The 16,206-nt window shown below is 41.1% G+C and overlaps 1 protein-coding gene across 4 annotated transcripts in view; it reads left to right on the forward strand.

The window, feature by feature from the left end:
* The window catches only part of LOC141259599 (uncharacterized), a 248,968-nt gene that overhangs the window by 156,262 nt on the left and 76,500 nt on the right, over positions 1-16,206 (forward strand). For all 4 annotated transcript variants that reach the window (XM_073675832.1, XM_073675830.1, XM_073675833.1 and 1 more), the window contains 6 exons: positions 335-558; positions 1,361-1,499; positions 1,598-1,718; positions 2,560-2,669; positions 3,669-3,818; positions 5,815-5,868. In XM_073675832.1, coding sequence (XP_073531933.1) covers positions 335-558; positions 1,361-1,499; positions 1,598-1,718; positions 2,560-2,669; positions 3,669-3,818; positions 5,815-5,868 — 798 coding nt within the window. The remainder of the gene's footprint in view (positions 1-334; positions 559-1,360; positions 1,500-1,597; positions 1,719-2,559; positions 2,670-3,668; positions 3,819-5,814; positions 5,869-16,206) is intronic.

The raw sequence follows: 16,206 nt of genomic DNA on the forward strand, positions 1-16,206 counted from the left end.
AACTGCACGAGAGCCCCTGAACGCGAGTGCCGACACCTCTGGAACGGCGCCGGCATGGGAGGTGAGTATGAGCTTTATCTTATCAGCGCCATACATTTAGATCAAGATGGGGTTGTCCTAGTAGTGGACAACCCCTTTAAAGCTCCTGTATACACTGTGCATGGGCAGAAAGATGACAATCAGTGGTTGGGGCTCATTAATTTGGAGGACTACATGGCAACAGGTTTACTAGGTGGCAAAAACCTGGTGACACATTACCTTTAAACCCTTTAAAAATATTTTGATTTTTAATTGACAATGTATTATGTAGACTTTTTTTTTTATCTATCTATAGCTACAAACTGAGTTATTTCCTTTGGGAGAAAAACAGCAATTGAAGATAGAATCAAAACTGGAATCAGCATCTCAAGATCCTGTTTTGGAATCCACTTTGCTGAAATCCTTTTTAATCTTATGGAAACAGCTGGAATATTTTAAAGAGCAGTGGGGAAAACAGAAACTTCAAGTGGAAGAAATTAATACTGTGTGTCTATATAGACAGTTTTGTGAACTCTACAGGTAAGTGTAACACGCATTGAGTTATTTTACAACTATCCCACGAATATGGCATTTACATACTGACAGAAATGTCTAGCGAATGGTGGACATTTATAAAAGGATTCTTTACACCAGATTAGTAAAAATTCACATCTCTTAAACTAATCAGCATGCAGTACTACAAACATTTTAGTTTTTTCTCTGTCAGTAAGGATTTAACCCTTTACATTTTATTTTGCCCAGAGGGACTTCAGCTGGCTATACATTCAGGTGACCATTTTTTAAGGACTGGTCATTTACAGTAGGTCACTGTGGATGTCAACTCTATAAATAAAAGACACTGCAGATTGATCTCTGGCCTCCTTCTATTAATGTAATTCAGAACTTACCTTTGGCATGAACCACTGTCAAAGGACTGAACTTGACAGTGTCTAAAAAAAAAAAAAAAAAAAAAAGAAAAGGCAAACCTCTCGAATCAACTTTTCCATTGACGTCTGACTTAGATCATTGTCTGTCTTACTTAAATCAATAAAAAGTGTCAACGATTGGAAGATAATTGTCTAAATTTGACAAAGTTCTACTGTATGCTCAGCTTTATATGCAGGCTATTGCTGCTTTACTGATTATCATTATAGTTGTCATACTCTTGCTAAATAAATTCTGCAATCATCATCAGTAATGACCAAGAAAAATTGAAATCGAGCTCTCAATCCATTAAATTTGATTTCCATTGACTGAAACAAATCTGCATATTCAACAAATTCCACTTGACAGAAGAAAGCATGAATTCTGCTTAACGTTTTACACTTTGTATTTATTGTAGAGATGAAATATATTATCCCACCATGAAAGCCCTTGCTTGGCAAATGGGCAAAGAAGAGGAGTTTGAAGGACTCACACTAAGGTCTCAGGTTGTGCTTCCTCCTAAGGGAGCTTCAGAGATAGCAGTTAGAGTTCGTCAGGTAAGACTATGGCATATACATGTTTAATTACAGTGTTATCATACCAGTAAAATTATATTAATACCAGAATATTCATACTTAAGTCTTGTTTATCGCAGCTTCAGAAAATGATGGAAAGCTTTGAAAGTGACATGATTCATGATGTGCAAAGAAAAGTTGCCAAAGAGATAACACTGGTGATATCTGAAAGAACAAGAGAAGGAAGAGGAGTTCCAACAGGTAAAATCTATAAACAGCGTTTCTGATTCCTGAGGTCCTATCCTCTATGCCTAATGATTCTAAAAAATGTAATTAACTTTATACTGAGTAAAGATGACATGAAAATGTGTGACTTTATTCTCTCATATCTTCTTCAGTCCACATCCCAGCTTGTCATTACTTGTGTAACTAATATTTAACCTCTCTCTTTTTTTCCATTATCTTTCCCTCCTCTTTCAAATATACCATTATAACCTTATTACTAAAAAAAAAGTCTCTTGACCCATTTTGCTCTAGTAATTACAGATCCATCTCTAATTTCCTTATTATTTTTCATTTCCTGGAATGCATCTTGCATAATCTGCTATGTTTCTCATAACTCTCTTTTTCTTGACCCTTTACAATCTGATTTTCAGACTCTATACTCTACAGAAACTTCCCTTAATAAAGTCTCTTACAATCTAGTAACAGCTGAATTAAATGGCAACTACGCTCTGGTGATTTGTCGAAATCTTTCTGCTGTGGTTGATGCTGTGGATCGCCAACTCCTCAACACTCAACATTAAGGATACTGCTCACTATTGGTTCTCCTTCTATCTCTCTGACCTCCTTTCAAATGTCTTATTTTCTGGCTTTTCGTCTTCTGCTCTCCACCTTACTTTTTGGGTTCCTCAAGGTTTGGTCATTTTCTGTCTACAACAGACCCTTATTTGACAAACCACCCGCAAATTTGGCTTTCAGTGCCATACTTGTATAAACTTTTTTGTTGTAAAGATGACCATACAATACAAACACTTACAATAATTAAATGTATACAGTTAACATTCTAGTTCGCATTATTCATATTTTTTTTTTTATATAGAGCTCTGGAAAAAGCCAGTTATGAAGGAGAACTTTTCACCCGGTAGGCCACAAATTGTTGAAAAATTTGTACAGCAGCTAATGAGTGAACATCGGGGCAACTCTGCAGAGGTCAGATTTATGAAACATCTGCAGGACTAAATGTACCTATACACTGTCCATGGTTATTTCTCAAGACTCCTCCATATCAAGTACTCTCCAAATGGCTGATAGTGTATGTGTTGTATGTGGGGAGTATGCTTCAGGGAGAACAAAAGGATTGGGTGCTGACACTCAGCCTTTCCTATCTTCCTGTCACCTGAGGTCATCTGGAAAGAGACATGAGACCCCATGTTTATTAGATAGTCAGCTGGTTGGTTCCATTGATTTTATTGTATATGGGGGCCTTAAGACATTGGAGTTTTATAACTCACAACTGGTGACTTGTTTTGTACTTGATCCTAGAACACCATGGTATAAGAGTCCTCAGCGTGGTTACTCTTTTATATTCTTAGATAAACATCTCAGTTTGGGGGACATTTACTATTGTGATTACATCAGAAACTAGCTTAAAAAAGTGCTGAAAACTATAGCACACACTATTTGTATGCCATTATTTGCGGCTTTTAAACTTTCTCTGCCACTCACTACACTTTAAAAAGAGTGGGCAGGCCTTAGGGGAACGGGCAGAGCCACATACCTCCTGAAAAATTATGCCAGAAAGCGGCCTAAACTGTAATGAAAAATGCGCCTAATTTGTTAAGTGTCCGCTCTTAATAAATAAGGTGCATCTTACACCAGCTTACTGTTTAGTTTAATCAGTTTTATTAAATATTTGAAGCATATTCAGAAATGCATTATGAAACATTAATACCAGTAAGAATAACAAACAAAAAAAGAGATACAGAAATTATCAGCATCCAGCAATAATGTAAAATGGAACAGTTTGCTTCCGATCCTGAGCCCAAACCCCCAATAATGATCGACCAATGCAATTAGACAATTTTCACAAGCAGAATTTCATATTTATGGATAGTATGAATTATATATCCATAAATATTATTTGTATACTCTAGAGACAAATTCAACTTTCACTATTCCTTTGCTAAATGTTTGCTACTATAATTCTAGGTTATATTCAGCCAGGAGCATTTACAAAGTTGCCTGACATTGCTGGCTTGTGACATAATGGCAAGAGAACAGAGTAATTTTGAATCGTACTCCATGTTTTATGAAAGTCTACTTCAACAAGAGCAGCAGAATCTGTACCAGAAAGAGCAGGTGTGTACATGATGGAAACATCGGACACTTTATAAGCATATTTGTAATGTGAAATATGCTTCTTGTAGGCAAATGTAGGTAAATGCTGCAGTCTAGCAGATGAGAACGGGTATTATTAGAAAAGAGTCATATTAATCTACCTATATATTTATCTCGCTCTATTTACGTTTCTTATATATCAATGGTAAGCACTATTCGAATGCAGCTTCGATGGGTTGTTCAGTACTTTTATCTTTAGGATAGGTCATCAGTATCAGATCGGTGGGGGTTACTAGTTTCTCACAGAACTGGCAGCGGCAGGTTGTGATCGGTTGCGGAGCTGCACAGCCCCTTCAACTGTATTGTGGCCGTGGCTGGGCACTAGAAATCTACTGATTTCTACTAAATAGGCGTGGATCTGCTGTATATGGCCGCAGCCATAATACAGTTGTCTGAGCTGAGCAGTTCCATTCTGCAACTGATCACTTACAGCTGGCACCGGGAACAGCTCATCGGCGGGGGTGCCGGATGTCGCATCCCCACTAATTTCATATTGAAGACCCATCCTAAGTATAGGCCCTCAACACAAAGTACTGGACAATCCATTTAATATGCAATTAGGAAAAAGCTGCAGCCACTATACAGTTGACAGAGCTGTGCTGTTCCCCTGCACAACTGAACACATCCGGCCGACACTGAGAACAACTGATAGGTGGGAGTGGCAGGTCACAAGAAACATGTCACACAAAAGGGACCACCTAAAAATGTTAAATGTTTATTGATACTGATACAGTCATGGACAAAAGTGTTGGCACCCTTGAAATTGTTTGCATTTACACATGTTTTGTTACACACATGTTTATTTCCTTTGTGTGTATTGCAACAACACAAACTAAAAAAAGGCGAATCGGACATAATTTCATACAAAGCCCCAAAAATGGGCTATACAAATTTGTTGGCACCTTTCCAAAATTGTGGGTAAACCACTTTGTGTCAAGCATGTGATGCTCGTTCAAACTCACTTGTGGCAAGTAACAGGTGTGGGCAATGTGAAAATCACACCTGAAACCAGATAAAAAGGGGAGAAGTTGACTCAATCTTTGTATTTTTGTGTATGTGAGTGCCACACTAAGCATGTCTGAGGACTTGAGAACCAAAATTGTTGAAAAATATCAACAATCTCAAGGTGACAAGTCCGTCTCCAGAGATCTTGATGTTTCTTTGTCCACAGTGTGCAACATAATCAAAAAGTTTACAACCCAATTTATGCGCTAAGTATTCTCCTTTATTTCTATTTTCTAGAGCAGTAATGCCATTCAAATTTCATATATTTCATGTTTGCAAACTATAACGCCACAGAGTGCTACTTTATTTGTTGGTAAAATACAGGTATAAATGAACCCCCCCTAAAATATAGACCACAAGGGTCTGTGAAGAGGTTATATGAAACATCTGTGTATACTGCCAGTACCAAGGATGCATGCAAATTGAAGCTTCCTATACATCAAATAAATACAAAGTAAAGCCACAACTGAATAATTAAAAAGTGCATGAAGTGCTAATAATATACAATACTAATAGATCATATATATTGCAGTAGTAACCAAATAAATACTGAACAAGTATAAAGACTAGGTAAATAAGGTAAGAGCCAACATATGATAGTGTCGGCAGATAACCTGCAGCAATGCTTAATAGGCAAAAGTATGCAGCATGATCCTAGGACCTCTGTAAGGTGAGCAGGGAACGTGGGAGTGAGGAGCCCAATGCGTGTCGCCACAAAAGTGTGGCTTCCTTAGGGGCAAAACTACATGCACCTCCATCGATCTGATATTGATGACCTATCCTAAGGATAGCCCATCAATATAAAAGTACTGGACATGCATTGTGTAACATTATAGTTTTGTAGATGTAGCATAGATGTAGCATACTAATTGTATGCTTGGCATTCTCATGTCATCTATTAGAGTCTTTACAATCACTTTTTCAATACATATCTCAATGGCTTGTCTTTCAGGAGTTGCTTGCAAGTAAACAAGAACAGAACAAAACTAAAACGGACTATAATGAGGTGGGTAAAATAAAATTATATATATATATATATATATATATATATATATATATATATATATATATATACACACACACACTGTTTTTTTCAGACTATATGACGCACTGGGCCATAAGACGCACCCAGGTTTTAGAGGCGGAAAATAGAAAAAAAAATGTAAGCAAAAAATATGGTCACGATGCACTGTTAAGGGGGAAGGGGTCTGCTGCTGACACTAGTATGGGGTAATGTCCTCCAATTCTGATAATATCCCCCATCCATGTATATATGCCCCCCTCTTCCTATTATACGTGGCCCCCATCCGCATCCTGGTATGCATGGCACCCCTCCATCCTGATATGCATGGCAGCCCTCCATCCTAGTATGCATGGCACCCCTCATCCTTATCCCGGTATACATGGCACCCCTCATCCCTATCCTGGTATGTATGGCACCCCTCATCCTTATCCTGGTATGCATGACATCCCTCATCCTGGTATACATGGCACCCTCATCCTTATCCTGGCATGCATGACCCACTTATCCTTATCCTGGTATGTATGATCCCCCTCATCCGTATACTGGTATGTATGATCCCCCTCATCCTTATTCTGGTATGTATGGCCCCCTTATCCTTATCCTGGTATGTATGGCCTCTTCATCCTTATCCTGGTATGAATGGCCCCCTCATCCCATGGGCATGGAGAGGGGGTGAATATTCATGACCTTTAATAGCGGACACACGCGATTGCCCGGCAGCAGCAGGAGCTGCGCTGCAGATACACTGTGTGCTGCTATTAAGGAGAATGAATATTCAGTGCTCCCCACACCAATGTGCGTGGGGAGCAGTGAATATTCATTTTTTTTAGCAGCGGGGACAGCGTAGGCTGCAGCAGGCGGCTGCCGCCTCCTGTGCCCCACTCCTCTGCCGCTACCGCTCCCCCCACACCCCACACAGTATATATATACATAGCCCCCCAACATATCTATCACATATCTATCTATATCTAGAATAAACACACTCACCTGCTACATAGGACAATATACCAAATTAACTAAATTAATATCCAAGTGTGCTTTTAGTTTATTGTGGGAAAGGTGCAATACAAATGTTTGATTTTGAGATACATATAATGTATATGTTTGGTTTTTTTTTGCATTTGCAGTGCAATAATTTTAGGGAATTAAAGAGCGATAACATTTAAAGAATATGGAGACGTTTGATGGCATATTCTTATGGGTTTCAATACTTTTATTGAGACCCTATTGCAAAAATCTTTTTTGGCCAAAAATACATTCATTTAAATAAAAATGCCCCAGATGTGTTCACATCCTTTAATAACAATATTGGTACTTCTTTTTAATTTAATGTAAGATTTCTAGATTCTTAAAAAGTTGCGCTATTATAACTTATGTTGGGATCCTTAGTTTAGATTCTGCCATCTGTTAATCATGCCACTGAGTACAAGCTGTTAGAGTTAATGATTTCTCACTTCATTGCTGTAGTTCAGTGCACCATATTGTTTGCCTTTAAATAACATGCACTGATATCTTTCTGTGTGTTCCAGAAGTATGAGGCATTGTCTCACTGCTGGGGTAACATCACCTGACAGAACTATTTTAAACTGGTGTTTCATGTATTTAGAGTTCACATTCTTCTCTAACAAATCCTGACCTACATCACAGCTAATGTGGCCAGTTTCCTGGTTTGTAGCCAACACATTGATGTATGATTCAGCTTCTTCTGGAAGCCTGACCTTTAATATTTTATATAGCATGCTTACAAAGGTTATACATAAAAGACCTGCATTATACAGTAACACATCTTAATAAGAGAGCTTCAGGAAGGAGAAGGTCACCCCCGTAATCACACCAGAGGTGCTTTACTGCCGTTAGAATTGTTTTTTTTGTGAAAAGATTTAAGATTGTTTGCTGAACCCACAAAGTATATCAGTGGTGGATACAGACAGAAAAGGACCCCTGCGCAAGAACAGGATATGGGCCCTCAGTCAGGGGCGGACATACCATTGGTGCAACCTATGCGGCCGCACAGGGGCCCAAGAGGTAAGGGGGCCCATTTCTACCTTCAAAACAGGTGCAATTTTTGGAGCTTTTGGGCTGCAAAAGGCCCATATATTGTTCTTGAACTTGCGCCCTTTTCTGTCTGTGTCCACCAGTGCCCTCAGTAATACCATAGTTCTGTCTATGACATAAGCTGCTTGCTGATGTGGAGGTGGTAGTTGGCCCCCAGGGGCAGATTAAGAATAGCCAGGGCCCCTGGCAGTTTAGAGGTGGTGAGGCCCCCAGCCTCCAATGTATCACATGACATGTCACATGATCACCTTGAGAGTTAATGTGACAGGTCAAGTGATTAATACACAGGTGCTCTGGTGCATATCTGCAGATGCAAACTGACAGCGGTACGCATAGTGCAAATTTTTTTTCCCTTATGGACAGCGCTATACAAAACATAGCACTATATATAAAAGAGGATACTGTGCAATAAGAAACGATGCTATAACAAGAGGACGCTATATACTACAGGACGGTGCTATATAATACGGGATGGTTCTATATATAACAACAGGGAATGCTATGTAATAAGGGACAGAGCTATATATAACATAGCACTATATATAAAAGAGGAGACTGTGCAATAAGAAACGATGCTATAACAAGAGGACGCTATATACTACAGGACAGTGCTATATAATACGGGATGGTTCTATATATAACAACGGAATGCTATGTAATAAGGGACAGAGCTATACATAACAGCACTATATATAAAAGAGGATAGTGTGCAATAAGAAACAGTGCTATAACTAAAGGACGCTATATACTACGGGATGGTGCTATAAATAACAAAAGGGAATGCTATGTAATAAGGGACAGCGCTATACATAACATAGCACTATATACGTATAAAAGAGGATACTGTGCAATAAGAAACGGTGCTATAACAACAAGATGCTATATACTACGGGACGGTGCTATATAATACGGGGTATAACAAAAGGGAATGCTATGTATTAAGAGACAACGCTACATATAGCAAAAGGGAATGCTATGTATTAAGAGACAGCGCTACATATAGCAAAAGGGAATGGTATGCAATATGGGACAGCACTATAAATATTGTAACATTGTACAATATACACTCCAACAGTGTATATTGTATTGTATATTGTAACATGGAGATCACAGTATTCTTCTTTATTGGTGTGAATAGAGTACACTTCAGCCGGTGAGTTAAAATGCCATGGTTATTCCATAAAAACAGCGTGTTTCAGGTAATGGGTTTCATTACCTGAAACGCTTTGTTTTAATCCAATACCATGGCATTTTAACTCACCGGCTGGCTGAAGTGTACTCTATTCACACCAATAAAGAAGAATACTGTGATCTCCGTGGAGCTGGACTGTTCCTTTATTGCACAAATCTAAGGTACAGACGCTTCCTTCCCTCCGGATATTCACTATATTCATGCTGCAATGTCAGGTTAGCCCCCAGAAAATACATATAGTATCCTATGAAACTTCCACTTCCAGTATGTCCTTAGCAATGGTAAGGAGGTGATGGGAGTTTTTGTTCTCATCAGCCATCATCAGACTGCGGACCTCACAGGAATAACAGTATTGAGGAGACACAGGCGGGGTAGCACACTTTTAGAAAGTAACTTTTGAGAGATATCTTATATGTTTCAGGCCCATTATTTCTGTGCAGATTGATGCAAGCCTAGATCTATGATTTTCTACTTCATGTGAGCACTCCTGACTCCTGAGCTTTTCTAACAGGTCTTTTGAGCAATTATTGGTCGCAGTGTTAATGCACCTCAAAGAGTACTAAACTTTTGGGAGATTTTTTATGTTTTAGGCCCAGTAATTCTGAGAAGATTGGTGAAGAATCCATTACTGAGACCCCCACAAACCTCAGAATTAATGAGCCTAAACCATAAAAAAGCTCCCAAAGTTTTGTACTCTATAAGGTGCATTAATACTGATTATTAATCAGAAACTAAATATCGGCTTATCTAGAAAGGCTGTCAATGACCAGATGCATGAGCCAAATGTTCGTTTGCTCATGCATCAAAATAATTTTAAAACTTGCTTAAATATCATTTTTCTTGGCAGCACATCGTCCTGTGTAAGCATGCGCTGCTGAAAACAATGTTATACTAGCTGCACAGAATGATCATGTGAACATTATAATTGTTCTGCGCACATGAATGAGCAGTCACAGCCTATTAAGCAACTGCCAATCAGTTTCTTCTAGGAAATCAACGTGTTTTTATAGGCGGTGATTGACCAATGTATTCACACCCTTAGTGCTAGGAACCTTTTAGGTGACATCTTCTCTGAATGGGGTTCTTCTCATCCTTTTCTTCTTCATCTGCTCCTGATGGCATGATGACTTTTCACAGCAAGAGCTCGCCTCTGCAGACTTCCCTCTTCTCCGGTCTTCTGCAGCACATCCCGATAAGGTACCACTAAAAATAACAGTGTGATTATAATACCACCTGAATAAAAATAACTATTCATGCTGTGCACTAAATAAGCCCTATGCTGAGCCCCTGAATAAATAATCACCCCTCACTGTGCTCCCTGCACAAAAAATGACCCCCTACTGTCCCTCTTATGATACATGGCCTCCACACTCCTCTCCTATAAAATATTCCCACCACACTGTCCCCCCTTATATACTATGACCACCACACTGTCCACCTCTATGAACTACAACCACCACACTGCCCGCCCTTTATGAGTTACACCCACCACACCTTCATCCTTTATGAACTATGACCGCCACACTGTTCCCTCCCATGCTGCCTACCTTATCTGCCTACACTCCATATTGAGCATACTCTTAACAATGTCCCCCCCACTCCACACTTAGCCCCCTCTTCACACTGCCCCCCCCAAACTCTATACTGAGCCTTTTCTTCACACTGTCCCTGCCATGTTGCCCTTTCTTCAAATTGAACCCCCCATACTGCCCATTCTTCATAAAGCTCTCCATATTGCCCATTCTCTATACACAGACACTCCCATAGTGCTCTCTCTCCAAACATAGCCACCCCATAATGCCCCATCTTCAGACAGATTCCCCCATACTGCCCCATCTCTACATAGAGCCTTCGTATTTCCCCATCTCTATATAGACACCCCCCTAATATTGCACCATTTCTATAGAGAACCCCCTATACTGCCACTTGTCCTTATGGAGCCCATAATTCTGCCTCATCTCCATACGGCCCCTCCATGCTGCCCCATCTCCTTAAAGCTCACCCCATATTGCCCCATCTCTATACACAAACGCACACATATAGTGTCCTTTCTCCATACAGGCCCCCATCATAATGCCCATACAAAGTCCCCCCATACTGCTCCATCTACGAAAAGAGCCCCCCCATACTGCCCCATTTTCATACAGAGCCCCAATACTTCCCTACCTGTAGAGTTCCCAATAGTGCCCTTTCTCCATTCTGAGCCCCCCTAAACAGCCCCTTCTCCATTCTGAGACCCCATATACTACCCCATCTCCAAACAAAATGCCTCCTATACTGCCCACTCTTCATTCTGAGCCCCCATATTGCCCCATCTGAAAACTGAGTGCTCCCTAAACAGCGCCTGCTCCATTCTAAGACCTTCTTTACTGCTCAAAACAGAGGCCACATGCTGTTCCCTCTTCAAACTAAGAACCTCTCTCCGTCTATAATAAGCTCCGTCTTCGGCTCTGTGAGGCTTACAGTGTCCCAGCCGCCGCTCCCTCATCCTCCTGTTCTCTGCAGAGCCCTGGGTCGTTCTGGGAAATTAATATGCGTGCGAATACAAATTAATGCAAAGAAGTTCTGACCCTGCTTCCACACCCCCTCGACCGCAAAGATGCTGATCTGGCGGAGGAGGGGGAAGTTTAAAGAAATTTTTTTTTGGCAAGAACCAGTGCCACCCCCGTAACCTGCCTCCCTAGGCACTGGAACCCCAGTGCCTAGTGGAAAATATGCCCCTCCCTGCTTATGGGCATCATGGAGTCCTGGGTTCAAATCCCACCAAGGACAACATCTGCAAGGTGTTTGTATGTTTGTGTGGGTTTCCTCCGGGTACTCCGATTTCTTCCAACAATCCAAACACATACTGATAGGAAATTTAGATTTTGAGTCCCAATGGGAGAGTGATCATAATCTCTGAAAGGTGATGTGGAATATGATGGCGTTATGTAGGCAATCATAATAAATACATTTGTGAACACAGCAAATTGCATTATATAAAGAAGCAAACACTACGACAAGTCACTACTTGATTTAAAGTCTACAAAAATGATCACTTATCAAATGATTAGTGACTGGAATACCCCTTTTTCATAATATACTATATAAAATAACACAATGTTTGCATTCGCTGCAGTTATGTAGTATTATGTAGATATATGTAGACTGTAGTTATATTTTGTACATACATTTTTATTACTTATACAATAAGCATTATCTAATAAGTGAGAGTGGTTGTATGAGGAGTGTTTATAGCCCTATAATACTATGTATGCTTATTAATCATAGTACAGAAACAGAGTAAAGTCCATGAGCAGGAGAGAAGTTGTAATTGACCAGAAACCGTTTCGGTCTCTACTTCCTAATTTATAATTGAGCTCCATTCAAGGTTGGAAAGGTCTACAAAGGGCAGACTAAAACGATTCATCATGGGAAACATTGTAGTTATATATTTATTTTATACAATCTTCCTATTACTCCTTAAAACAGTAATCATATTTAAGCACCAGAATGTTATCACAGGGGATGTTGTAGTATCATGGAGCTTTTTCTTATGAATTATAAAAGCTCCATGATGAGAAATTTGCTATGTAGTTAGGATGAAAGACGTCATCAAGATGAAATTTTCCCTCTGTACTTATGCAAGGAAAGAAGAAAACAAGTCATCTGTTAATAAATGATGGATGATATATGATACCAGTTCACTGTGTGAGATTTTCATCATGTGGGGGAGGTGCAATGGGCTAATCATAGATAACAATGGCACTATGTACAAAGTCCAAACCAGGGATTGCCTGTGTTTATCTTAAGAATTCAGAAAAGAAACATTCTTTTACCTTTCAGGTAAAAACAGATAATAAACCCTCCTATTCTGAGAACTAACTAAACAAATGGTAGTAATAATAATACCAGGACCGCTGTAAGGCCCCCATATACATTAGATAGCCATTGGCCAAACAGTGGTTCAACTGACAGTAGGGTGACCTAATTTATTTGAGTGCAATTAAATTCTCCTCAAATTATACAAAAATTAGCATTCTCCAGAATATGGATTTTTTTGCAGTTTGTGCAAATTGAGCCATATGGCGGCCAGCTGTGGCCGTTGTTTTGCTGAACCATAGAGGGAATCCTCTTCGGCTTCCTTTGCTTCATGCCAGATCTTCCGACATTGAGGAGGTTTATGACTTAACTGTGTGCTGAGTAGACCTTGAGCAACATGACAACATGGCGTACAGTAATATCTGAGGTCTAGTTGCGCCTGAAGACCTAACATACAGTAAACCAAGTTGAAGAGGATGCACGCAACATGGGAAGGTGAAGCACGGAGGACCAGATGACGGGCTACAAGACAAATGAGCAGTGAGGTATTAATTTTTGTATTTTTTCTATATACTATGTTTATTATGCCCCCAGATCATAATAAGATAAGGATAGATGAGAGGTTGGACATGTGAGCAGTTAGGTATTAATTTTTTTCTTATTTTTTTTTATAACCTACTTTTATTATACTCCAGGGTCTGGAGAGACATCAAATCATAATAAGGAACATAAAATTTGCTGCGAATAACTTTGGTGTGCATGGAATTTCCCAGTAAAATGTATGTAAGGGGGAAGACCGGGGTGTAAGTACTTTCAGAACAAGGGATCCGGAACTGCCGGGGCCGTGCCTCTGGTTGCAGGTGGAAGACAGACTGCGAGCACAGGAGTCAGGTGACCGGGAAGCTGGGGGCATGTCCAGAGTCAGAGCTCAGGGGTCAGGTGACCGGGGAGCTGGGGGCGTGTCTAGGAAGAGGGAGAAAAAGGAGTTTTGCGCAGGAAAGCAGGCAGTTGACAGTTGGAGTCAAGCCCGACTAGAGGGAGAAGAGACGCAGGGTCCATGGAGCCGAGCAAGCGAGGTGCAGTGTTATGGACTAGGGGCTCAGCGGGTCAAACCGGAGACCGCCCGCTGCCGCCAGAAGACGAGCATTGTTTAGGCGGGCAAGCCAGAAGAAAACAACACCGGCATCAGCCGGCAACGGCCTTGTGGGGAACAAGAGTCAGCTAAGTGTGAAACTGCCGATTACAACCGTTTCGACTCTGCTACATCTAGCCAAACTGTGGATTGTTGGTTATAGCCTGTTACCTGCTACTCCCCTTGTTGTCCCCATATTTCCCCTGTTACTCCCTGCATGGAGATTGACCCTGTTACAATAAATCCCCCCTGTTTATTAACCCTGTACTGGCTGCTCTGTGTTTCTGTGTCACTGCATCTAAAGTACCTCTGTCACATGTACGTGATATGGTGAATTTGAATCTTGGGAGATTCGATCATGACCAGCTAACAGCTATCACTCCCGACTCCCCCATGCATAGAAACACTTGGATCAACTGAGTCAATTTCTAAACTCCCCCTCTTAGGGCTTGACGAGTTGCTTCTATTTATCTCCCATTAAGAACTCCTCTCATACCTTATGTAACTATATACCTAAATGAGAATCAGACTTGGGGGTAACTAAAAGGGCCGCAGAATGGGACTAGTCCTGGTCCCATATTTCATGTTGTTCAATCAACACTGCAACTATAGAATCAGTGAATAAAATCTTTGTTAGGTGATACCTGGTACCAAGGCAAATTGCAAAGGCCATTCCAGATTCCTCTCTCCGTTGTTTCCAAGGGTGTGGCTTACAAAGAGTCATATTACATATTTGATGGTTATTCCCTAGACTGACCCGTTTCTGGTCTAGTGTGTATGCTCTAATTTTCTCTCTTTTCTATATTGACCTCCCTAAAAATCCCTACAAAAAAACAGTTAAAACCTCCCTATTCAAACTTATTTCATATGTGTTTTTGCTGCTAAGAAAACAATTGCTAATGCATCGAGGAAACGCTTTGTTCCTTTTCACAAAATGAAATCCGGACTGGACTGGTTTTTAATCAATGAAAAGCTAACCGGTATTTACAAATACCCATGGCATGGTCACCAAAATCTGATCACCATGGATCGCATATGTTCATCCACAACTTGCAACCGAGGCCTCGGTTTTATAAGGTTATACCACAGGCCACCTCCCTTTTCTTATTTTCGAACTGACCCTCTCTTCCATTTTTCCCCTTTTTTCTATACTTTTTCTTTACTCATGTATTTTATCCCTCATTACTTGTCATGGCCCTTCTATGCTTTATATTGTTAAAGTAGAATATGGTATGTTTGTACCTTTATATAAAACCATGTACTCAGGGGTGGATTAAAAGTAGCAAGGGCCCCGGGCAGTTTAGAAGGTGCGGGGCCCCCCACACACACACACACCTGATGTATCACATGTCACATGATCCCCTGTGATAGATCATGTGATAGTTCACGTGAAATTAATTTGGCACAATATTAATTATAATAATTTTTTTTAGGCCGTGTGCCCACTATGCGTTTTTTAACCAATTCCGCTGCAGAAACGCTTAAAAAATGTTATGCACACGCCCGGGCTGACTGGCGTGTGCATAATTTAGTGATTCCACTGTGCCATGAACCGGAGATTGCCTGGAGGGGCGTAACTAAGTATCAACCCGATCCGACCAAGGTCGCACGACGGCTAACGACGCCGTGCACCAGGGAGGAACCGAGCAGAGGGACCAGGTGCTACTCCAGGCCAGACCCCGGACAAGGCTGTTGACCCACACCGGGGAATACAGGAACAGGCAGGTTAGGCTGGCACACAGACAGGTGGGTATTGGCAGGCACGGCTGGCATGCAGACAGGTGGGCACTGGCAGGCACGGCTGGAGTGCAGACAAGAGGATACTGGCAGGCACGGCTGGTATGCAGACAGGGGGGTACTGACAGGCACGGCTGGTATGCAGACAGGGGGGTACTAGCAGGTTGGAGCACAGGCTGGATAGGGTCCAGTACAGACTGGGATTCAGGAACAGAACCGCAGATACGGTAGACAAGCAGTGCAGAGAGAAACCGCCGGAGCGGTGAGCAAGGCAGAGCAGGCAGGAACCGCCGGAGCGGTGATCAAGGCAGAGCAGGCAGGAACCGCCGGAGAGGTGAGCAAGGCGGAGCAGGCAGGAACCGCCGGAGCGGTGAGCAAGGCAGAGCAGGCAGGAACCACCGGA

This window comes from Phyllobates terribilis, unplaced genomic scaffold (genome assembly GCF_046119375.1).
Source record: "Phyllobates terribilis strain yellow unplaced genomic scaffold, ASM4611937v1 Scaffold_3__8_contigs__length_932513732, whole genome shotgun sequence".
NCBI lineage: Eukaryota > Metazoa > Chordata > Amphibia > Anura > Dendrobatidae > Phyllobates > Phyllobates terribilis.